Source organism: Camelina sativa, chromosome 4 (assembly GCF_030686135.1).
Source record: "Camelina sativa cultivar CO46 ecotype springtype chromosome 4, ASM3068613v1".
In the NCBI taxonomy this organism is placed as follows: domain Eukaryota; kingdom Viridiplantae; phylum Streptophyta; class Magnoliopsida; order Brassicales; family Brassicaceae; genus Camelina; species Camelina sativa.
Window position 1 is genome coordinate 13918586 of NC_141883.1, and position 25090 is coordinate 13943675.

General features: G+C 35.4%; 1 protein-coding gene across 1 annotated transcript; it reads right to left on the minus strand.

Annotated features, from left to right (window-relative positions):
- Nucleotides 1-4328: 4328 nt before the first annotated feature.
- On the minus strand, nucleotides 4329-6344 carry LOC104780116 (uncharacterized protein At3g28850). The gene is made up of 2 exons (XM_010504582.3): nucleotides 6002-6344; nucleotides 4329-5829 (listed from the first exon to the last, which is right to left on the minus strand). Exon 2 carries the CDS (start codon nucleotides 5825-5827, stop codon nucleotides 4517-4519), a length of 1311 nt encoding a protein of 436 aa, XP_010502884.1. The 5' UTR covers nucleotides 5828-5829; nucleotides 6002-6344; the 3' UTR covers nucleotides 4329-4516.
- Between the last annotated feature and the right edge of the window lie 18746 nt (nucleotides 6345-25090).

Here is a 25090-nt window from a genome sequence, read left to right on the forward strand (position 1 = left end):
CCTAATCCATAATAAAAAAAACTGCATGCAATACCAATCAACCAATCATATAATCACACAAACACACACAACAAGGAAGTTAGAACCCAAACAAACCTGTTATAGGACCTTTCTGAGATCCTGAAGGTTTGGCTGGCTCTATTCCTAAGGTATACACTTTAGCCGAGGTTTCTTGCTTCTTCATCAAGGGTTCCTTAACGGTCACCGCAAGCGAAGCTCGATTGGGAGGTTGGGCGTTTGGCTTGTTTGGATTCATAGGACATGAGGTCGCGTAATGGCCTATCTCACCGCAAAAGAAACATTTGACTAACGCACGTTTGGGAGACTTGGTTTCCACAATTGTCGGGCAGGATCGGGAAAAATGTCCGACCTGGCCGCACATATAACATCCCCTCGGGTCAATGTTTACTGCAGTACGTCCACCTTGGTTCACAACCATACCACCCTTACTACGGTTGATGTTCCGGTTTCCATTGATCTCTTGTTTGCTCCTTCGAGAATTCACCACCCTCCCTTGTGGCATCATCTCTTCCTTTTTCTCTTAAACCACTCTACCTTTTTCCAGTTTAATCCCTTCTTCAACGTTTTTGGCTCTCTCTGCAAGTTAGGTGACACTCGCATAGGTCACAACTTGTAGTCTACTCAAAATCTCTGGCCATAGTCTCGTAAATACTTGGCCATAGTCTCGAATGCTCCTTTCCCCTTGTTCTAGCCCTATGAATTGCTTCTCCAAGCGATCACGGGACAAAGGAGGAAAGTAATTGAGCTCGAACTCCTTCTTAAATATTTCCTAGGATATTGGTAAGTAACGATAGCGAGAAGCCTCCATTTCTCACCATGCTCCTGCATCTTCCTCTAGAAAATTAAATGTGATCCGCCTCCTGTACCCCTTGGGACATTCGGAGGTCTCGAAATGCATATCCTGATTGTGTAATCATCGGTTCGCTTGCACAGTGTTGGTCTTTCCCGTAAACTTTCGAACTCCTAAATATCTCATCATCTTCACGAGCTTCACAAACTGGCCCATTTGCATCTCAGCTTGGTAGTCTCCTTGATTTGGTTGCTACCGTTGTTGGATCATAAGAGTCAAAAGATTTTGAATTATTGAGAGAGTTCATTGAGTCTCAGACACTCTCTTCTCCCCATTGTTTCCTTCCTGACCTCTTTGCCCTCCCCTTGGCTTAGCTGGGTTTGGTTGTGCAGCAAACTGCTTGACATGAGTGTATTGCTGAGTTTGTGGATATGTAAACTCAGGCTAGTCATAACGCATGGAATCCATTGGACAATACCTTGGCGTATCTCTGGGATAATTCCAATTAAACATGTCACCCACGTTTGGTGTGTGGTGATCATGCACAAAATTATAGTTTGGCTCATCACCAAAATACGGACCCCATTCCTTTGGCTCAAACGATAGACTCCAATTCTCCTCTTGCTCTGGTGAAGAGTCTCTCGATTTAGTTCTTCCCGAACCTCGACCAGAAATCTGCAACCATTGATAGCAAGGTAACTTAATCCCATCTACCTAAAGTGCTGAACGAACTGGATTTCCTAAGTGCCCTTATGCGACCATTTTGACTCGATAAATCTAAAACAGTATGAGTCCTGCGAGGCATCATAACCATGCTCTGATACCACCGTTGTAACGCCCCCAAACCGTCCTATGACCGGGAATACCCTGAACGACCCTGGCAAACTACTTGGAAATAGTCACCAACGATTCGGTCGTGGTTCTAAAACCCATTTAGACCCTTAGCTAGTCCACTGGTGCTATTCCCTCCACTCTAGACACCACTTAGGCTTGCCAACCCTCATGATGCCCAAGTGTTGAGCCGACTCGGACTAAGTCATTATCAGACATTACTCGTACACACGAAAATATAAAACCGATTTCTTTCATTAAGTAAAAATATTCTACAAAGTTGACAAAAGGACTTTAAGAATTTCTGGCTAGGCCTAAAGCCAAAAAGATTATACATTTAGACTTTTTAAACAAAATTTTTCTTTCTTTACACAAAGGCACAAAAACTACTTCGTGCTCATATTGTCCAACACGCCCTCTAGCTTCCCTCTACTAGTTACCTGTAGGGCAAAATACTATCATAAGTAATCTTGGATTACTTAGTGAGTCTCAGGGGTCCCTACAGAGGATTAAATTCCCATCCCAACCCAAAGATGTCAAGAATCAATCACCACACCAACAATCAATCCGAGAAAGCATGCAGAAGGTAGTAAGCCAAGCAAATAACCATAAGCAAGCATTAATGCAATATGCAAAACTTGAATAACAAATAACCATAAGCCCGAATATGCTCTTTTTCTTCCCACCACATTTTTACACTCGGGTTACAACCACAAAGGCACGCAACCGGTACAATACACCAACTACACCGTCGTGTAGACAACCTCGACCAAGGTAGCGACTAAGTCCACCGAGCTCTTCGCAACAACATGCAACTCAATAACCAAGTCAAGGCTGCATGTTGAGACGGATCCACAAGGAAGATCAGCCACATGCTAGTCGGACCTGCAGTCACGAACGCCACTCACTTAGACCATCCACAATTGATACTTAAGTTTATAGTCTTAAAGAACATATAAACAACAAGTATTAATACTTAACCTAACATGAAATAGATCAAATGAACAGATCAAAGATCCCGAACATGATCTACCATGGAATTCACCTCAACACTTTACTAAACAAATTTAGATGCAAAACTTCAAGAAAATCTACTAAGAGAATCAAGAAGATGCAATCTAAATGCACATGCAAACCAAATCTAGAACGAGTCTCCCAACTTCGAACTAGATCAGATCAATGCTCCCTGAACTCACAGATTGTTGAAGAACTCAAGTTTCTCCAGCTAAAACCTTGCTAGCTTTGACACTTCTCGCAGACGCAGCAAACAATCGTTCCAAGTTTCTCACAATTAAGCAGAAATCTCACAACCTTTCTCTACTCTCTCCAACAGCCTTTGGACTTAAACTCTCTCTTTCTCTTCTCCAAAAATGAGAATAAGAGTGAATATTTATAGAGAGTGTGGGCGAGCTTCTATGGCCATAAAAAGAGGTGAGGTGTCGCCACCACATTTCTCCACTCCAACACTTGTCATTTTCGTGGTGGCCAAATAATCCACACTTTCACCATTATCAACGAGTCTATATTGCCAATGATCCACTAGATACAAAATTTTAAGAATTACAAAATAAGTTTATCAAAAAGTTGATAGGATTCCTTTTTACGCCCGACATAACATCTTTGCATTTAGTCATGATTTTCCGATTGGATTACCATGCAAAGTGATTGATATTATACCTCGAAGCCTACAACTTCTTGTCATTTCCTTCAATGTTTGCAACTCTTTCCGCCTCTTGGCGAGACAAGCTACCTTGAGTCCAGCGGCTTCTTTTAATTTGATTATTATTTGAAATCCTGGATAATGCAATTAACCCCATGTAAGCAGAGAGAGAAGTTATAAACTCTCTTGGGGGATGAATAATATCTCGAATGACTTTCTAGTTCTCGACAATATTTTTTGTTTGCAAAGATTTCATTCTGTGAAAAGGATAAATTATGCTCAGTCTAGGACAACACCCCATTTTTAGTTATCAACAGCAAAATCGAAAGCTTAATTTCTCTTAACTATTCATTTTTAAATAATGTCCACATTATTTAGAGTGTGAAACACCATACCTTACCTAATGACCTTGTATATTAAATAAAGAAAATTTAATATGCGTACATAACTATGTATATTAAATAAATAAAAAAAGTCAATATGTGTAAATAACTATGTATATTAAATAAAAGAAAAATCAATGAACTTTGATGTTAATACAAATATTTGACATATTCATATTAGAAATTGTTTGAAATTAATACTTAATGAGTTAAATATTAATATATTTACTTTAAATAAATATTCAATAGAACACAAGAGTTTTGCATATCTATAAATGAATCAACTTTTAGAATAAGATTTGGCGCATTAAACATTATTATATTCATTGGCGCAAGCTATCAAAGATATATTCAATTAATGTATTTAATAAAATAGAAGTACATTTCAAGGTGGAATCAGAAAATTGCATTTACTTAATTTAATCTTCACATTACGGTTTACCCTGAACAAATACACTTTTTGTTCCTCCAAGTCTCCCAACATGTATGCTTATATGACAATTAAAAAGGGAACATCATATAAGAAGAGTTTGACGTATCGACAAAAAGAAAAGCTCTAGAATTATGACAATTCCCCTTTTCTCCGGTCATATTTTGTTAGCTGACAAATACACTCAGCTTTTAAATATATGAGTCAAACATAGATGTAAAAGCATGACTTGAATTTCAAAGAATAGACGACGACAACAACAACACTTTCTGAATCAAAAACCTCTTTATGTACAACAAAATCTTTAGAGGCAAGAAAAAAAAAACTCTCAATCACTCAAAACACAAATTTTGTAAAACAAACATAAATTTAAGGTTCCCTTTTTTATGTATGCATGTAAACTAATCACAACAAACAGGACATCTAATAAGACCATTCTCATTACAATCAGGACATGTTTGAAACCCATACTCTCTTTCTTCCTTTACACTTTCATCATCATCCTCTTCTTCATCCTCATCGTCTTCATCTTCATATTCATAGTACACTTTGCAGCTCCCTGAACATGTCTCACACGGCACAAACCTTACATCTCCACAAGCCTCGCATTCTTGACCATTACCATTTTGGTTTTCTTCCACCCTCTCGCAGCCTTCAAGAAGCTTCTCCAACTTCCCATCTTCATTCAACTTTCGAATCTCCTCTGCTCCACCAAGATACTTCCTCCCCAAGAAAACTCTAGGCAATGTGATCCCAACGCCATTGTTGAACTTATCCCCTAGCAGCTCCTTCAACTCCTCCTTGAAACCCGAATGCATGGATACATCTCGCTCATCCACTCTAATCCCTAGACTTTTTAGTATAACCCGGACATCGCAGCTTTCCTCATATGTCTTCCTTATACCTCTAAGACTTGTGAAGTAAAGTATCACTTTCTCTTTAGCAACAACACATTCTCTTGTTTCATCCAAACACTCCTCCTTTTCATCAACAGAGAAATTAAAACTTGGATTCAATCTGAAATCGTGAACCGAAATGTGAAACGGATGATCAGAAGGAAGTTCTTGAAGCGATTTCCTAAACGAAGAAATGATCTCAGGATCAAAATCTTCAAACCCTTCTGCTTCCTCCATTTGAAGCCAAAGCGTCTCACCGTTACCATTCGACTTAGGTCGTTCGCAATCACCATTACGTGAAACATTAAACGAAAAGCTCCTCACATGATTTGGTGATCGTAAAGGACTAAGATTGTCTTCAAGCCCATCCATCATTTCCCATGTATTAATCGTTTCAGGCTCCCCCGGAGGCGTCTCAATCGGTGTCTTCGGCACAACCTTTGGGATCTTCTCATTCATCATACTTGACCAAACCTTCGCCTCCATAAGCTTAGCCTGCAATTCCAAATTCATTTTCTCCTTATCAGACTTCTCTCTGACCACATTTGAACCAAACCCATTACCCGTTTTCGCAGATTCCTCGGAAAAAAGCTTATCGCTCAAGTCTGCCAAGTGTTTGTGATTATGCCCAAAAGAAGAATCACATAGCTTCAGAGATCCAAGGCTAGAGGAACTTAGAGCCACCATGTGACAGCTATCTTCAGAGTTTTGTGGTTGGTGATGCACAGATTGGCTTCTCGGTACGTCTACCGGAGAATACCCTCGCTGGCAATGAACACAACGCTTACTACGATGCTTGGAACTCGCACAACCCATAACTGATCTCAAAATCAAAAGCACAAAAAAAATGGATTTGGGGAATAAAAAGTTGGATTTGGAGACAAGGATTTTGTGAAATCGAGATGAGTTATGTCGAGATTTGTGAAAAATAATAGCTGGAAACAAAAAGCAAAAAAGATTTCAAAGATAAATCTGAAATAAAAATTAAACCTTTTTCTTTTTCTCTTCTCTGGATTTGAGATCAATCTCCAAAAACAGAGACCAAAACAGAGGATTATGGATTCTAAGGGAGAAAAAATTAAAGAACGAGAAAGAGAATGATTTTAACAAAGAGAACACAAGAACATGTTGTTCATCATTATCATCATGATGATCATCGTCTGGGTTTTACAAAGTCTCTCTCTCTCTCTTTTTAAAAAGTTCGAAGAAGGAAGGAGAGAATGTCAAAGTTTTTTTAGAAAAGTTGAATAATTTTTCTCAGATATTAGATTTTATTTATTAAGTGTTTTTTTTTTTTTTTGGTCACACAATTTGGTAATTTTTTCAATTTGACTCCTTCTAGTCGTGTTTTAAGGGTACGTGAAGGCGCGTGATAACATGCTCCTTTTTCAGATAAAACTTTTTTGGATTGCTTAAATTAGGAATCATATCTACCATCATTTACTGGATTTGATATTTAATTTTATAATTTTCTAGGAATTTATTTTGGTTTTATATCTACTAACTGTGTGATAGTTATTAATGGCCGGCTTAGTATTTCAAAAATTCATAAGAATTGTAGGTAAGGTTTAAGGATCACCACAAATTATTTCTATATTTTTTTGATATATTTATTAATTAATATTATATATATATATGGATATCCATGATAAGATAGAAATTAATCAAAAATTAAAATAAAATATAAAATAAATAGCAAGAGAAATTTGTTTACTAATATAGAGAGGTATATAAAATAGTATACATAAATGGTTTGCTTATATATAGAAAAGTCTCCTTATATATTGTATTGATAAATTCTATTTAATCAATTATTTTCATTTTAACATTATCACATTATTCAAGACTTTGGATATATATAAAATAAATTACTAAGGTTTAAAACATTATCTATTAAAAATATGTATTTAGTTACAGCAGACATATTTAATACGTATAATTAAATACACTTTAAGTAAATTTATGAGACTCGGGTATTCATTTATATACATAAAGAAATTTTGACTTATCACAAACATAAATTACTTATCAAAACGTAAAAACAGTTTTGACTTATCAGAAATTGTGCTACCATTGGTAGCTACTCGTAATTTGTTATAGGCAAAAAAAAGTTTAAGAGCACATTTTGACACTTACATAAACTACTATTTTGCCTATAACAAATTGGAAGACTTTATTAGGCGTTAAACCGACGCCTAGACGACTGTTTAAACCGCCTAAAATCACATATATTTTGATTTAATATATTATTTAATTTTTAATTATGTATATTTAAAATTTAAATTTTTACATTTATATACATAATTATAAACCTTTATATGTTGTTGATATCAATTAAAAAAATATTTTTTTTCTAATTTTATTTATGATTTATTACTTTTAACTATCTAACATATATTTGTATCTATAATATAACATATATAATGTTTTATGTTGAAAACGCTTAAATCGCCTAAAATAGCCTAGACCCCGATTAAGCGTTCGAGGCGCTAGGCGTTGGGTCACCGCCTAGTTACCTCTTAGCATTTTCTTGAACATTGGCAAAAACATGTGCAACTAGTCTAAGGACATCGAGAAATCTACGAGTAGCTACCAATGAGTGTGGTAACTTATCCACGCTCTCACATTTTTCATCCCACTGAAAATCCTTGTTCCCCGCATAAAAGTTGATAAAACGGTAAGCATCTATCAGTTGATCAGTCGATGAAACGATTTGAAGTCTATGATGCAACATGACAATCACTATATATCCTTCTTGTTTTTTTGATGAAAGAAATTTGATTACAGTGAGAATCTTTTTCAGATTGGCTTCAATCCCTGTCTCAGTAACTATGTATCCAAGGAACTCTGTTGACGCGATGCCAAAAGTGTACGTACCTGGTTCAAAATTCATTTAGAACTAATCCTATATATTGAAACAACCCCTCATATGGTCAATATGATTCTTTACGAATAGAGATAAATTTGATAAGCATGTCGGCAATGTAAAATTTCATCTTATAACAAAGGATATCAACGAACATATTATTGACATGTCGCTGGTAGTTTGTACTGAGGTTTTCAATCCAAAGTGCCTCAGTTTTTACGAATAGGTTCTATTGTCGGTTATGAAGATGATTTTCTCTCATCATTGGTTTTATCTTTCTTTTTCCATCATAGGTTTGTGTAGAGCTCATCGGACTTATGTTGACGGGCTGAATATGACCTTAGTGGTTTATTCTTGATTTGAACCAAGATAATCTGAGCAGAGGCGGAGCTAGTGTACAACCATGTGAGTTAAATGATCCTGGTGAATTTTTAAAATTAGTTAAATTTTTAGGGAAAAAATCAAATTAACCCTTTTAAAATAGCACAATTGACCCCTATAAACTTTTTTTGACCTTGGTAAACTGATTTCTTTTGTAGAGTCCGCCACTGAACCGGATGATTCTAAAAATTCGTCATATACAAAAATCATAAAAAATTCATATAAAGCGATCTTAAAAATCAATATTTTTGTTTGTTTATCTTGGTTTTTTGTACCTCTACTTTATACCATGTTAACTATGTTTTTATCGCTTACTACTTTCTTCACCTGAAATTTTTTTGTATGGCATTGTGTTAAAAGTCATACCTATTATTTTATTTTAGATTTCGTCCTAATCTTTATTCTATCTCAAATCCCAAGTATGAAAACTCTTCTTGGTTACTTTTTTTTTGGTTTTTATTTTGATAAAAGTCTCTTCTTACTTCTTTAAACAACAGATAACATGTATAAAGATCCATAAATGAAACAATGGACATAGACATTTAAAATTAATTATACAGATTCATGAATTCAGCTAAGGTTAAACAAAATGTATAGTGTCTTGAGTAGTTCGTGCTAGATTCTCGTGGTTTACTCTCGGCATAAATGCCTTGTAAGATAGTTTTTAGTTAGGCCATGTTACAACAACTAAGAAGGTTTTCAGGATCAAATATATAAAGCTAAGTATTTATGAAGTATTTAGAGAATGATTATCAAAAGATATAATAAAGATCTTTATATAAAGCGAGAAGCTTTTATTATTTAAACACTTAAAGAATTACAAGGATTTTTGTTATTTTTACTCAAACTCACTCTCTCAAGCTTGAATGAAACTCTTCACCAGCCCTCGCTATTTATAGTAGAAGTCTTAGGAAATATTACATAGAACATTCTTTAAAATATTTTCATACTTTATTTTACAACATCATATTTATTCAACTCCTCTCACAACCATATACTTTCACATCATATTTTGTCTTTTATTTATCATACATGTTTTCATGATCTATCACACACTTGTGTCACACTTATTCCCATGTCTCCAAAAGAGAGGCGACGTCCATCTTATCTGTTGTCGTCTTTTTTCGCTCTTTGTGGCGTCTTGTGACATAGATCTTTTGGCCTATAATGTATCGCTTTATCTTATATTTTTTCCTTCAATTCTATACACTAAATGATCTAGATTAGATTATTGCCATGCGTATTGATCATGGAAGCCTGCTAGCACTTGTCGTATTTCTTCTACCAATCCTAACGGATAGACGTGTCTGTTGGGTCAGTGCACTATGTGAGGACAACAAAGATTGGGGTCAGTGCTATTTGCTTTGTGCATTGATGAAAGTTCCCCAAGTTAAAAGCGTCATTATTGTAGCTTGTCTCAACGTTTGCATCATATTTCTTTATGATAATGATTCTGCCGTCTTGTTCTTCTTGGATTGTAGTGATCCTGAACGTGACAAGTATTTCCAGCTCAGGCTGTGCTCGAACATGTTCTTGCCACTAGGTAACATCGTGAACATCATGAGCCATTTGTATAGTAAATTATAATGCGTCTTTCGTCTGGTCAATATTCATTTCTCCAAGTGTTGGACTTTTGTGGATGAGGAATGTAATAGTGTATAAATCTGCCAAATACTAAAGTAGGTGAAACAACCCTTTCCGTTTTTTTTTTATATTATAATCTCTAGTGGTTTCATACCCACTCGCAAACTAACATCAATAATCAACAGCGGATAACCAAACAATTCCATTAGCCAATAAAAAATCCAACAATGAAATCATCAAATAACCAATCAAGTAAATAACAAATTCCAACATCCTACAATGTTCTATCAACTCAACTATGGAAACTTAACAATAGCTAGACCACAATCAATCAAGCCTCTAGAACATCTTCCTCCTCATCGCCTTGATTCCATGATTACACTTTGCCTTTACCTGCACCACAACCACAAATTGAGATGTATGAGTATGGTCATAAATACTCAGTGAGGCTATCCTTCCATCTACTGGGCTATACACACAATCAAGTGAGATTCCAATGTTAAGCCACACAAATAACACAAAAAACACATCAAACCAGGAAACAAACACATCAAACCAGGAAACAAGTGTCGAATATGGTGTCGACCGATGCCATATTGGTGTCGATCGACACTCCTCCTTGGTGTCGACCGACACCAAACTGGTGTCAATCAACATTGACTCCGCAGACGCGATCTGTTCAAAGCCGAACGTCGAACCTCTATTTCCAACCATCTCTAATCCGTCCCAAACTCACCCATAAGCTTGAGGAACCTATAGAAACCATAATAAAACCAACCCAAGCAAGAAAACACCACAAACAAAATTAAACAAGCAAAACAAAAGAGATCTCAGGCTTAGATCAGCCATGAAGATCTGGCTCAAAAACGATGAATCCAAAACCTTAAGAAGCTTCTCCTTCGTTCCCAATAACAGCACTCCCTTCCACAACAACAGATCTCACCAAAACAGTCAAGAAAAACCAAAAAAACTCTAAACTCACAAGCTCTCTCTTTCTCCCTCTGTTCTTTCGGAAAACGGCGACAAACACACTAAAACCCTCGACTTAGATCGCTTCTCCGCTTAAATACATACTATGGAGATTCCACTTAAACCCAAATAAACCCAAATCAACCCAAATCAACCCATATCGACAAAACAAATCAATTCGGTCGAACTGGAATTTGCTGGTGTCGATCGACTCCCACCTCCAAAACACACTTTTTGGTTAGCGGGTGTTACAGTAGGAGGTATGCTTCTATAGGGAATCAACTGTAATGAATAGTAGTGAGGAAAGGATAGGCTGGATGATAAAGGAAGCCAAGAAGTGGATGTTGGTTAATACAATATGTGTATATTAAGTTTCATGAAACCATGCAGTGTCTCCAGCCCTGTATAGATCAGTAAGTTGTCGAGCAACAATTCTCTTAGTCCATGCGGCATATCGACGATCATTCTTCGTAGATTATATTCAGTTGGATTGTCTGGAATGAGGATGTAGATCATTGGTACTATTGTTGAAATCTGTCACTGAGTCCTGGAAAGAAAGTCCAGGAGGAAGTTGTCTTTTCTTTTGATGTGTTTGACATCAAATTTCCATTAGGAAAACCAACTTTCCCACCTGAATAATTGAGCTTGTGATAGAACTTTCTGCATGAATTGAATCATTTTTGGAAAGGATGACATGTTCATCTCAATGAGGAAATTTTTCACACCAAATAAAACTCAAATTTTGTTATTCCTCTTTTGACTGCGAGTATCTCCTTATAAGTAGAATGGTAGTGTTTCTCGCTATCTTTAAGAACTCTATTTTTGTAGCCACATATATGTCTTTTTTCCCTTCTCTTCTCTCATCTTCCTCTAAGAGTACTGTTCCCCAATAGCAATCACTTGCGTCCGTCAGCAGAATCGTCTTTCCTTTTGCTGAGATTTTCAGAGCTAGTAAGGTCATAGAAATTTTCTTCAATTCCTTTACTGCTTCTGTGCATATCTGGCTCCATTTCTTGTGTTGAGGAGAGAGAACTGATCTATGTTTTACAAGACCATGGATGAAATCCGCCATATATTTGACAATTCCCTGAAACTATTGGACTTGCTTGAAGGATCTGGAAACTCATTGAGCTGGGTGGCAATGGGAGATTGAAGGTTGTATTCACCTTTAAAAATGTGCATGTCCAGAAAATCAAATTTCATTTCTCCAGTCACCATCTTCTTTTCAGATAGCATAATACCGTATTTTTGTAGGATACAATGAATGTGCGCCATTAATGATGTGTGGGAAACTTTGTCTGACAAGAACATAAAATTATCATCAACGTACACCATCGCATTTGGGAGGATAGGCTCAAATATCTTGACCATAGCCTTCTGGAATAGTGAAGGGGGTATCTTAAGTCCAAAAGGCATGACTTCCCAGTTGTAACGGCGATCTGGTACACAAAACCATGTCTTTGGTCTGTCTTCTGGTTTGATAGCAGCCAAAATCCCCCTTTTAAGTTAAAATTTGAGAAGATTTGCGCTTGTGGAAGTTTTTGGAATAAATCTTCTCTCTTCGGCAAGGAAACTTGTCGTTTGCAAAAAAATGGTTGAGTGGTTGGTAGTTGATGACTAATCTGAGTTTTCCTCGCACTTGTTAAGCTCGTTTGTTGACATCAAATGCTTCACATGACCAAGGTGAAGTGGTCTTCTCAATGAGGTCTTGTTTCTGGAGTTGGTCAATTTCTTCAAGCGCAAGATTTTAGTGATCGTTGTTCATTCTTGGGTGGCTTGCTTTGGTTAGGTTGTCATCTTCATTATTCTTGAAGGGTAATCTCCGAATGAGAGGTGGCTTAGGACGTCTTTGCAATATTTTCTTTCACGATTAAGTATCTCCATATGGTACAGATGAGACACTTTTGTCCAAGGTAGTAGATGGTTTTTGTGCTTGAGAGCTTTCGGGTTCCATGAAAATCTCTGAAGGATATGAAAAACATCAAATCCAAGTATAAAGTATTTTCCAGGGAGTTCAGAACCATATAATTTGGATTTAATCGTATTTGGGGAAGAGTTGGATGTAGATTGTCTTGTTTATAAGAGAGATGTGGAATATCTGGCCGTTTGCTGATTTGAAGGCTATTGAGCATGAATTCCAATGTGAGGCTAGGAGGAGGTCTCATTTGATGGTGGGTGAGGCAGCTCCAGTGTCAAAATAGGTTATGATCAGTATTGGTTTATCATAATTGGTAGAAAAGATGTAGATCTTGGCATTTGGAGATGGTTGGTTTAGATACACCAATTCTTCTTGATATGGTTGTTCCACTTTCCAGAAATCTTGTAGAGGTCGATCACCATGAATTGGTCGTCTTTCTCGCTGTCATCTTCGATATCTTCTTTTTATGATTCATCTTTAAACTCCATACCCATTGCAAGAATGTATCATATGTTGGTTCATCATCAATAGAAAATATGGATTCAATATCCGAGTCATCAATATCTTCAACTTGTTCTAAGTAGCCATGGAGATTGTCTCTCTTTTTCTTGTTAGGACACTTTTTTTGCATAATGTATTTTCTTCTTTCAGATTTAACATCTATCTGATTTCTTGAAACCTCTTTGAGTTTTCTTCCTGAGAAATTTCTATTTTTTTGGAAGATAGTTTTCCATATCTCTTCTGCCACTTACCTTTAAAGCTCATTTCTTTTCCATGACTTGTAGAACAATGGCATTTCTTGTCTCTGCATTTGATTGTGAAATCTGGCCGATCACATGCTTTTCCAAGAAGTTTTCCTGTTCTGGAAGTTGTTTGAAGAACTTCTGGTTGTTGCATAGCTTTTCAAGGGCTGACAAAGATATGTGATATATATCTCCAAGTGAAGCTTGGTTGAGAAGCATATTCTTGAGAAACAATTTTTATGACGTCTCATTTCCAAGTGGTTCTGGAAGTTAATTCATGTACGCCTGCTTAAGGTTGACATCATCTATCCCATTCAGGGCATAAAATCTCTTTGACATTCGCTCATAATGTCTTTCAATATCCTTCCTCTTGAAGGACCAGCATATCATGCTAAGATATTTTTCTCTCGCTTGGACAGTATAGTGATTCCATGTGCCTAGAAATTCATTGTGGATATATCCCACCAAGGCATCAACTGTTGGAGATTATCGGATTTTCAGTTGTCGATATTGACCTAGGCTTATAAACCATTGCCTGAGGCGTCCTTGGAATTTAAATACCAGTTTATTGATTGATGTAGGTAGAGTGGCTCTTGGGTTAAGAAGTTTTTATGTCAGTCAAGCATTCATCTCGTATACTTTGTCACACTATTTTGAAGGGGGGACATCGTCAAAAGAGAAACCTTTATGTGGTTCTGTAATAAAACCGCATATTTCCTTCTATTTGAGTTCATCTAGATTCTTGAGTCTCTTCATATACGTTTTTGCCTTCACTATGCATGTCTTCTTCGACCACAATAGGTTCAACAATCATGAATGTTGAGATTTTGGCCTCATATCCTCATCCTTTAGTGTTGTTGGTGTCCTTTTGATAACATTTTTTTTGCTTAGGCCCCTTTTCTGTTTTGCGACTTTTTCGAGAAAAGTAGTAATTGGATTAGCATGCTCCACCATTAATTATTCTCTGCTTTTTTCGGGTTGGTCTTGAGATTTAGATTTCTTGGGAAAAAGCTTGGGTGGTTCAAGTGTAGCTTCCTTTCCTTTTCATTTTTCTATTGGTTTTTTCTTTTTGGTGGTTTGTTGTTCGGAAACAACTTTTTTTGGTAAGAAATAGGATGCTCCAAATATATTTGGATCTTGGGAAAATGACAAAAGTTGTGTTTGGGCTATGTAAGGTGGTGTGTAGATGGGATATGGTGTTAAAAGGTCATATGGCATTGGGGGTTGGGTTTTTTGTTGCTTTTGTAAGGAGTTTAACTGGGCTTTGAGAGATTTAAGTTCGGAATCCTTTTGAGACATGAGGGGAGTTTACGGAGACAGTAGGTGCAAGCTTGAGGAGTTCTTGGTGGAGAGAGGTTATCCTTTTAGTAAGTTCTTTAATAAAAAAGTCCATGATGGTTATCTTTTCAATGTTTTGGCGTTCTCCGACTACCATTTCAATGTTACTTCTACGACGCTGACCTGCTTCACTTAATCATTTGGATTCTTAACATTCAGATTCAGATTTTCCATGAGTGCTTTATATTGTTTTCTTCAAACTCCTTGGATGGAAATGGTGAATCCTACTGAGATGAGGGTCCAGAAATATAACTTAGTTGCACCTCTTCTTGGTCAAGTGTTGTGGGAGTTGAGCCACCATAATACAAAACATAGTATTCAAAATTCTTGCCACTTTTAAAAAGGCTAATTTGTGGCTCTCCGGAGTCCGGACTCGTATCATTATTTAAGAATTTGTTGTGAAGTTTTCTTCTTTCTTCTATGCTTTGGGGTATCATCATCATCAGATTTATCTACTAGACAATGTTGGCAATCACAAACATAAAGAATTTGTGGCTTGATTTATTTTCAGATGTGTAAATGGGATCTACTGCGAAAGTTATACTAATTACTAAACAATGTTTTGAACTAAATATATAGGATTTAAGAAACTAAATTCAGTTGCAGCTTAGTTTTCATAAATACTAAATATTTATTTTCTTTTGGTTTTAATATGTACTAGCAGATATCCTGTGCTTTAAGCACGGGTCAACATTAAAAAAAAAATTCTAATATAATAATAAAAATTATTGTTATATATATTTTTTAAGTTATTTTGTTTGAGATAATATTTATTTTAATTGTTCTATAAATCTATTAGTCTTTTTGAATACTAATTATTATATAATATTATAATATTTTATTTTTTGACGTATAATACAGTTTTATATTGTTTGTTTGTTGTATTTGTATCATTATTTTGTGAAATATGAAGTAATAGTTTTAATATTATAATTGTGAACAAATAAAAATTATTAATTTATCATCTATATAAATTTAGTTTTACCAAACCGTCAATGTGGAAATTAAAACACACATTTTTCTTAGATTGAGTAATATATCTTCGTTTTAAAAAATTCAAATCACAACATATGGAGATTTTTTTTTGCATTTTACTAATCATAAGTATTATATGAAAATTCCAAACAATTTGTAAATAAAAGAAAGTAAAATCTTAACAAAATCTTCGAAATTTAGTTATTAAAATAATTATATTGTGTGCTTGGATATAAAATCTTAGTTTTTGAAATTCTGATTCGTTTATATTTAAAAAAAATATATTTAGTAATTGTCGTCAATAATTTATTAGAGAGAGAAAATATATTTTTTTTTATTTTTCTAGATTTTTTTTATATTTGATCTGGCAGTTTTTTTATTTTTTAATTAATTATCTTTATTAAATTAATTAACTAAGCTTAATTATGTAGTTCTAATGGCAATTGAATGTAATTTTTTAACACATTTTAAGGTTAGTTTCATATTTGTACTTCCCAATTAATATAGTAGGATACTCTAACACAAGTTGAATAGTGACCCTATTTATAGTTATAATTATTTTCGCCATCTGTTATTATGATCATAACTCATACAATTATATAATACATTACAATTAACCCGTCGCATGCGATAAATATTTTAAATAATCTGATTAGAGTATATGTAATTTTTAACTGATCTAATTAATTTTAGGCAATTTTTACAAATAGCACCAACTTCAAGTTATAAATATACTTGATTTTAAACTATAGACTTGACTTTAAGTTATATATACTTGATCAACTTCAAATTATATATCCACTTGATTTTAAACTATATGACTAATATGATGAACATGCTAAACTATTATATATATACTTGATTTTTAAACTATATGACTAATGTATGCCCAAAAAAAATGACTAATAATGACAAACATGCTAAACTATATTCCTAATAATTTGTAAGTTAAATTTTCAGTTCAACATGTTATATTAACATTATACAATACATAAAGCTTCTCATGTTTTTGTGTGGATGATCGTCTCTTTGTTTTTATATCTTACTATATTAATTGGGAAGTACAAATATAAAACTAACCTTAAAATATGTAAAAAATTACATTCAATTACCATTAGAAAAAATTAATTAAGTTTAGTTAATAAATTAAATAAAAATAATTAATAAAAAAAAAATAAAAAACGCTGGCAGATTAAATATTAAAAAATCTAGAAAAAGAAAGAAAATATATTTTCTCTCTCTAATAAATTATAGACGAAAATTACTAAATATAGTTTTTTAAAATATAAACCAATCAGAATTTCAAAAACTAAGATTCTATATCAATGTACACAATATAATTATTTTTAATAACTAAATTTCGAAGATTTTGTTAAGATTTCAAATTATGATTTTTGTATCATCTTTATTTTCTTTTATTTACAAATTGTTTGGAATTTTCATATTATACTTATGATTAGTAAAATACAGAATTTTTTCTGCATACGTTGTGATTTGAATTTTTTAAGACGAAGATATATTACTCAATTTCAAAAAAATGTGTGTTTTAATTGCCACATTGGCGGGTTGGTAAAACTAAATTTATATAGATGATACATTAATAATTTTTATTTGTTCACAATTATAATATTAAAACTACTACTTCATATTTCACAAAATAATGATGTAAATACAACAAACAAACAATATAAAACTGTAATATACGTCAAAAAATAAAATACTATAATATTCCAAAATAATTAGTATTCAAAAAGACCAATAGATTTACAGAACAATTAAAATAAATCTTATCTCAAACAAAATAATTTAAAAAATATATATATATAACAATAATTTTTATTATTCTATTAGAAATTTCTTTTTAAATGTTGACCCGTGATTAAAGCACGGGATATCTCCTAATTTTAGTATTATTTCTTTATCAGAGTTTTTGACTTTATAATGTCAAAAAAATAATATAAAACACGTTCATGATGAACATATATTTCGTACACCCGTTTGTGAATTGCATATGGTTGTAAATGAGTTTTTAATAGCAAATAATAACTTAATATTTTGATATTTATTTTTATAAATAAATATATTACATATAATAATTTTAAATTTGATATCTATTCGAAATAAGGATAAAATTATCTAAATTTTACAAAAAACGTTATATTGTCAAGTGTACGTACTTCCAAATTAATAATAAGAGAATTTCTCTATCTTAGAAATTTCCGGACATTTGCAGGACACTGTCATCCAAAATAACACGATTAGTCTCAATGCTAATGATTAGTACAATTATAGTTTTTGCATGATCTAAAATTCTGTGAACATGCACACAGTACAGCACAAAAGCCACGAACTAAGTAACAAAGAGAATTAGACGTATAAGAAAAAGTAACCAATAGAAATAGTAAAACTTTGAAAAGCAAAATTAGTGCTAATTTTGTTGAATGTGTTGCAAATTGCTATCAAACAAAGATGTAAATCCAAATCTCAGCCTCAATTTCAGGATTACTGCATCTATGCGTCGTACTCTTCATATATATATTTATGCATATATAAGAAAACGACAACAAAAAATAAATATATAACTATACCCCCCTCGATTTTAGTCTCCGATATTAAAATTGTGTAGTTTGACTCCGCACAAAGTCGACTAGTAAATGTGATCTTATTGTTATATCTTAATGCCAATAAATTTGTATATAGCATTTTCTGAAAATAAGTTGTAAGAGTATATAAAATCATGATTTTGGAGAATTTGATGGGATTTAAGAAATTTAGAATTTTGATAGATTTTAGGGAAGTTCATATGATTTTCTGTAAAATTCTTTCAAATCTCACCTAAAACCATGAGATTTGGATTTCTCTATTTTTAACTAAACAAATCCTCCGGAATCCTCCAGAATCCTAAAAATTATTATTATCCTAATTCACAAAACTGTTTTGAATAACAGTGGATTTTAAAGTAGATATTTAAATCATCAGTTCAATAACAAGAGATTTTAGTGGATTTTAAAGTAGATTATTAAATCATCAGTTCAATAACAGTGGATTTTAATAGACTTTTTAAAATTCATGATTGAATAACATAGAATTTATAAATTTCACACAAATCATTTAAAATGTCAAGTTGAATACACTCCCTTAATGCTTGAATACAACTAACGATAACTACAATAGAAACTATAAATTAAATAGCTAGCTAATACTGTTCCGCATCAAAAGAGAAAGAAATTTCAAAGTTATTTATTAATCTTCCAATATATATTACTGATACATGTAATTCAAATTAAGACGATGTTGGAGTCTCTATAAACTTTGAAAACATGCTTATTCACAAATAATCTAATCTTACAAATACAAACTTCCTATTTAAAAAGAAAAATTATGTGTAAAATTCATATAAATATAATTTTGCATATTAATCTGGCTTATAACGTACACTATTACAAAAGTAATATAAATAACTACGCCACAAACTTTGGACATGTAAAAATACATTATTATTATTTCCTTAACAAAAAATAAATACATTATATTATTTGATCAATCATTAGAGAACAATACTTTCAGGGCCAAGCCAACGAATGGTAAACCTTATACATCAAATTAAGTGTAAGATATGAATTGAAACAAAAGATATAATTAATGCAGTCGCAAAATATTACCCAAAAATGGGGATTATGGTTTATGGAGGGAAGAGAAAACAAAAAGAGAAGTGGGTTACTAAGTGGCTTCATGGATGGTAATGTTGGTCTTCTGTCTTGTTTTGTGTTGCCGTTTCGAGACAAGTGTTAGATGGCCTCCACTAAACCTTATTTTATGAAACTTATCTTAATCCACTTAGGATCAGTTTAGCCATTTTAATAATGTTAGCTCTTTATATGAAATGGTTTAATATTATTTTAGATGTAGAAGTAGAGTTTGACAAAAACTTATTAGATTATATTATATAGCTTTAGCTGTTAAAGTTAATTCAGATTCTTTCCAATTTCCATGCGTCGTCATACTCATGAATCATCATCACTAACAAAAATTTCATATAATAATACTAATACATACAACATAAAATTCCGGAACGTACTAATATATCCGAGTGTACTGTATTATACATCGCTAGGTTTATAGACAATTTTATATACAACAGTTTAAATTGGGATTTGTTTTGTTTTTCTTTCCTTGTGTCACAACAAAGATCTCTTATAAATTAAAACTAAATCCCCTGATAAATTTTTGGGACTGCCCAAGAGACTCTTCCTTCTCATACATGAGCAAAGAAGACATGCATGAGCATACAGACTTCCTTTATTCTGTAGCGGCAATGAGCAGACATACAAACATGCATGAGCATAAAGGGCTTTATCATTGCCAAAATCATTGACCTTCTTGTTGTGGATAGAATCTCACTTCCCACATAAAGTCCGGCCCATAAAACATTTGCAGAAGCCCAAGAACTATTAGAATGTGAGTGGAGGTATTTCAGTCATTTTTTGGTGGACGAACCAACACAGTATCTTATAAATACGGGAGTACGATACTTGATCGGAAAAAAAGAAAAGGAAACGGTTAGAAAAAACGACAAGCCATTGACGGCCAACTCATCGATAGTTTATACTGGACACACAACTTGGGTCATCTATTTTCTTGTAGTCCGTTATTCTTGTCTTATTTGACTCGTCTAGTTAAGCTTTGTAGTCCGACTTTCACGTGCCTCAGCATATATTTATAAAGGGTATTTCGATATTGTCTTCACCAAACAAAATCTCTAATTGGGACCAATAAGAACATCAACATTTGTTTAATTTCATTGCAAGAAAAACTAGATTGACCCAAATTAAGAGCTTAATTACTAAAATAACTCATAAAATGTGAGGGTTATATGAGTTATTTTTTTGCCCAAAATACCCCTTTTTGTTTTTTAGGAAAAAAATAAAGTCAAATTTACCCTTCCAGAATTTTTTTTAAGAAAATTAAAATATTTTCAAAAGTCTGTCGGACTAGTTGTGACAGATTTATTTGTCTATGACAGATTTATTTTTGCACAACCGATTTATTTTTGTATTACAGACTTATTTTGGACGACAGATTTTTTAATTACAGTTATGACAAATTTATAATTGATGACATATTTATTTTTCACGACAGACTTATTTATAAAGACACCACAGACTTTTACAATATATGACAGATTTTATATAATGTTTGGCAGATTTATTTTACAATATCGCGGGAGAGTCTTGGCCAGCGGATTTGCTTATCAGCCCTGTGGAGTTGTATGACGTGATTTTGGGGATGGAATGGCTGCATCGGCATATGGTTCATCTGGATTGTCATCGGGGTAGAGTGGATTTTGAGCGTTCAGGAGGGAAGTTGGTTTATCAGGGGATTAGACCGAATTCGGGGAGTCTCGTGATCTCGGCCATTAAGGTTGGGAAGATAATCGAGAAGGGCCGTGAGGCTTATTTGGTTACTATATCTATGCCAGAGTCAGTGGGGAAGTCTACGGTTAGCGGTATTCCGGTTGTGGAGGAGTTTGAGGATGTGTTCTAGTCATTGCAGGGATTACCACCTTCTCGGTCTGATCCTTTTACGATTGAACTGGAACCAGGGACGACACCGTTATCCAAGGCTCCTTACAGGATGGCTCCAACAGAGATGGCAGAGCTGAAGAAGTAGCTAGAGGATTTTCAGAGCAAGGGATTCATCCGTCCTAGTATATCACCGTGGGGAGCGCCGGTGTTATTCATTAAGAAAAAGGATAGGAGTTTCCGCTTGTGTATCGATTACAGGGGTTTGAACCGGGTCACTGTGAAGAACAAGTACCCTCTTCCGAGGATTGATGAGTTGTTGGATCAGTTGAGCGGTGCTACTTGGTTCTCTAAGATAGATTTGGCGTCGGGTTATCATCAGATTCCGATAGATGAGGCAGATGTGAGGAAGACTGCTTTCAGGACAAGGTATGGGCATTATGAGTTTGTGGTAATGTCTTTTGGGTTGACTAACGCACCAGCTGCGTTTATGAGATTAGTGAACAGCGTGTTTCAAGAGTTTCTGGACGTGTCTGTTATCATTTTCATCGACGACATCCTGGTCTATTCGAAGAGTCCTGAAGAGCATGCAATGCATTTGAGGGCAGTTCTGGAGAAGCTGCGGGAGCAGGAGTTGTTCGCTAAGTTGAGCAAGTGTAGTTTCTGGCAGCGTGAGATTGATTTTCTGGGTCATATTGTGTCTGCCGAGGAACCAAAGCAGAAAGAGATCAGCAAAGATCAGACTGAGTAAGCCACGGAGGAAGGCATGATCATCAACCACCTTGGTAGTGTGGATGATTCATATGTGATATATATGGATATTTCAAGTCAGTGGATCTGTCCTTGTCCAGTTTCGCATATGAGCCAAAGATCGTGTTACACAGATCAACTCAGCAACAATTTCGACGCGAAACAACTTGGAAAATGTCAATGGATCTCTTATGTTTCCAACAAGCCCAAGAACACATGATTTGGCAAAAAAAACTACAAGGTTACGCTCCATTTGCCAAAGGAGGTCAATCTAATTCTTTACTTGAAGAGTTTTAGGTCCAATTGGTTTAAGAGCTTCCAAAATTATGTTTGGCAACCAGGAGTTGTTTTCTACTAAGCCCAAGACGAAGAAATGATACAACCCATGTTGTTTCTCATCAACAAATTGGACCAAGGAGTCAAAACAAATAGAAGATCAAGGAATGCACTTTATGGGCTAATACAAGAGCTTATGGCCAAAGAGACTATGGGAAATGTATTGGGGATGATACCTATCAAGTCCAGCCCACTTTGAGCCTAATTCAAGTTCAAGAAAGCCCAAAATAATCACTTTATTTTGTGGTCAAAGAAGAGTGACGAAAATTGAGATACATGCACCTAGAGTCACTTTGGAGGAAGGGATACATGCACAATAATTGATTCTTCATTCAACTATCTATATTTATTGTTTTTTTTTAGTTTCAAGAATAATACTTGGCTTTGTTATCAAGTTTTCTTATCCTATATAAATTCATGTAAGAGGAAAGAAATAATCAATCCAACTTTTTTATAAAACCTTTTCTTTTTTAGAGTGATTTTCTTCTGTTCTTTGTGAACAAAACCAATTGCTTGGTGTGATTCCAACAATCAAAACCGACTACTTGGTGTGATTCCAATAGTCAAAACCCCAATCTCCTTGGTGCGAGGCTGAGAGATCCGATCTTTTTGGTGTGAGGCTGAAAAATCAAACCGGTATATCAAGAGTCTTTCCACAACTCTTGTGCGACCATTCATTCCACCATCCTTATCCTTAAGGCTTCATTGTCTTTTAATTAAGGTGTCTCTATCAACCAACTCAAAGGTGCCGAATCCTTGGGAGGATCATATCATGTTTGTTGATGCAGCATGGGAAGGTAATTGCCTATGCTTCGCGGCAGTTGTGGAAGCATGAAGACAACTATCCTACTCATGACTTGGAGATGGGTGCTGTAGTTTTTGCCCTGAAGATTTGGAGATCTTATCTTTATGGTGCAAAGGCACAGGTGTTTACAGATCATAAGAGCCTGAAGTACATATTCACTCAGCCTGAGCTGAACTTGAGGCAGAGGCGGTGGATGGAGCTGGTGGCGGATTATGATCTAGAGATAGCCTACCATCCTGGTAAGGCTAACTTGGTTGCAGATGCTTTAAGTCGGAAGCTGGCGGCTTCAGCTCAGGAGCAGGATATCGACTCTCTGGTAGGAGAGATATGTGCGTTGAGCTTGTGTGCGGTTTCTCAGGAACCGTTGGGTTTGGTTGCAGCTGATAGAGCAGATTTGTTGAGCAGAGTGCGGTTGGCTTAGGAGTTGGATTTGGGGCTGGTGAATGCCTCAAAGGATATTGACTCAGAGTATCAGGTTTCGGCTAATGGTACTATTCTGGTGCATGGGCAGATCTGTGTGCCCAAGGATGAGGAGTTGAGGCAGAAGATTCTGAGGGAGGCTCATGCTAGCATGTTCTCTATTCATCCAGGTGCGACTAAGACGTACCAAGATCTCAAGAGGTACTATCACTGGGTCGGGATGAAGAAGGACGTGGCTAGTTGGGTTGCGAGGTGCGATGTGTGTCAGCTAGTGAAGGCTGAGCATCAGGTACCAGGTGGTTTGCTGAAGAGTCTTCCCATTCCAGAGTGGAAGTGGGATATGATTACTATGGACTTCGTGGTGGGTTTGCTAGTGTCCAGGACGTTTGATGCTATTTGGGTTATTGTGGACCGGTTGACTAAGTCCGCACATTTTCTGGCCATTAAGAAGACTGATGGAGCAGCGGTCTTGGCGAAGAAGTATGTGAAGGAGATAGTCAGGTTGCATGGGGTGCCAGCGAACATTGTGTCTGATAAGGATTCCAAGTTCACTTCGGTGCTCTGGAAGGCATTTCAGACAGAGATGGACACTAAGGTGCATATGAGTACAGCTTATCATCCCCAGACAGATGGATAGTTAGAGAGGACGATCTAGACGTTGGAGGATTTGTTGAGGATGTGTGTGCTGGATTGGGGTGACCATTGGGCAGATCATTTGAGCTTGGTAGAGTTTGGTTATAACAACAGTTATCAGGCGAGTATCGGGATGGCACCTTATGAGGCTTTGTATGGGAGGCCGTGTCGTACACCGTTATGCAGGACTCAGGTGGGGGAGAGGAGCATGTACGGGGCAGATTTTTTTTAGGAGACTTCGGAGAAGATCCGGGTTCTCAAGATGAACATGAAGGAAGCTCAGGATCGGCAGAGGAGTTATGCCGATAGGAGGAGGCGAGATCTTGAGTTTCAGGTTGGAGATAGAGTGTACCAAAAGATGGCCATGTTGCAGGGTCCGATCAGGTCATTGACTGAGACTAAGTTGAGTCCGAGGTATATGGGTCCGTTCAGAGTGATTGAGCGAGTTGGACCGGTGGCATATAGACTGGAGTTACCTGAGGTTATGCGTGCTTTCCATAAGGTTTTCCATGTGTCTATGTTGCGGAAGTGTCTCCGCGAGGATGATCAGTTGTTGGCTAAGATTCCTGAGGATCTTCGGCCAAACATGACTTTGGAGGCGAGACCAGTGAGGGTTCTCGGGTGGAGGATCAAGGAACTTCGGAAAAAGAAGATTTCTTTGATGAGAGTCCTTTGGGACTGTGATGGTGTTGAGGAGCGGACTTGGGAGCCTGAGGCGAGGATGAAGGCAAGGTTGAAGAAGTGGTATGAAAAGCAAGCCGCGACTTGAGCTTGCCTAACCTGGTTCCATCTGTAATCCGTGGTTGGAGCGGGAATGGAGTATTCCAGCCCATCTCTCT

Coding starts and splice junctions, on each gene's coding strand:
- LOC104780116 (XM_010504582.3), bottom strand. CDS start 5,827: ATGGGTTGTGCGAGTTCCAAGCATCGTAGTAAGCGTTGTGTTCATTGC.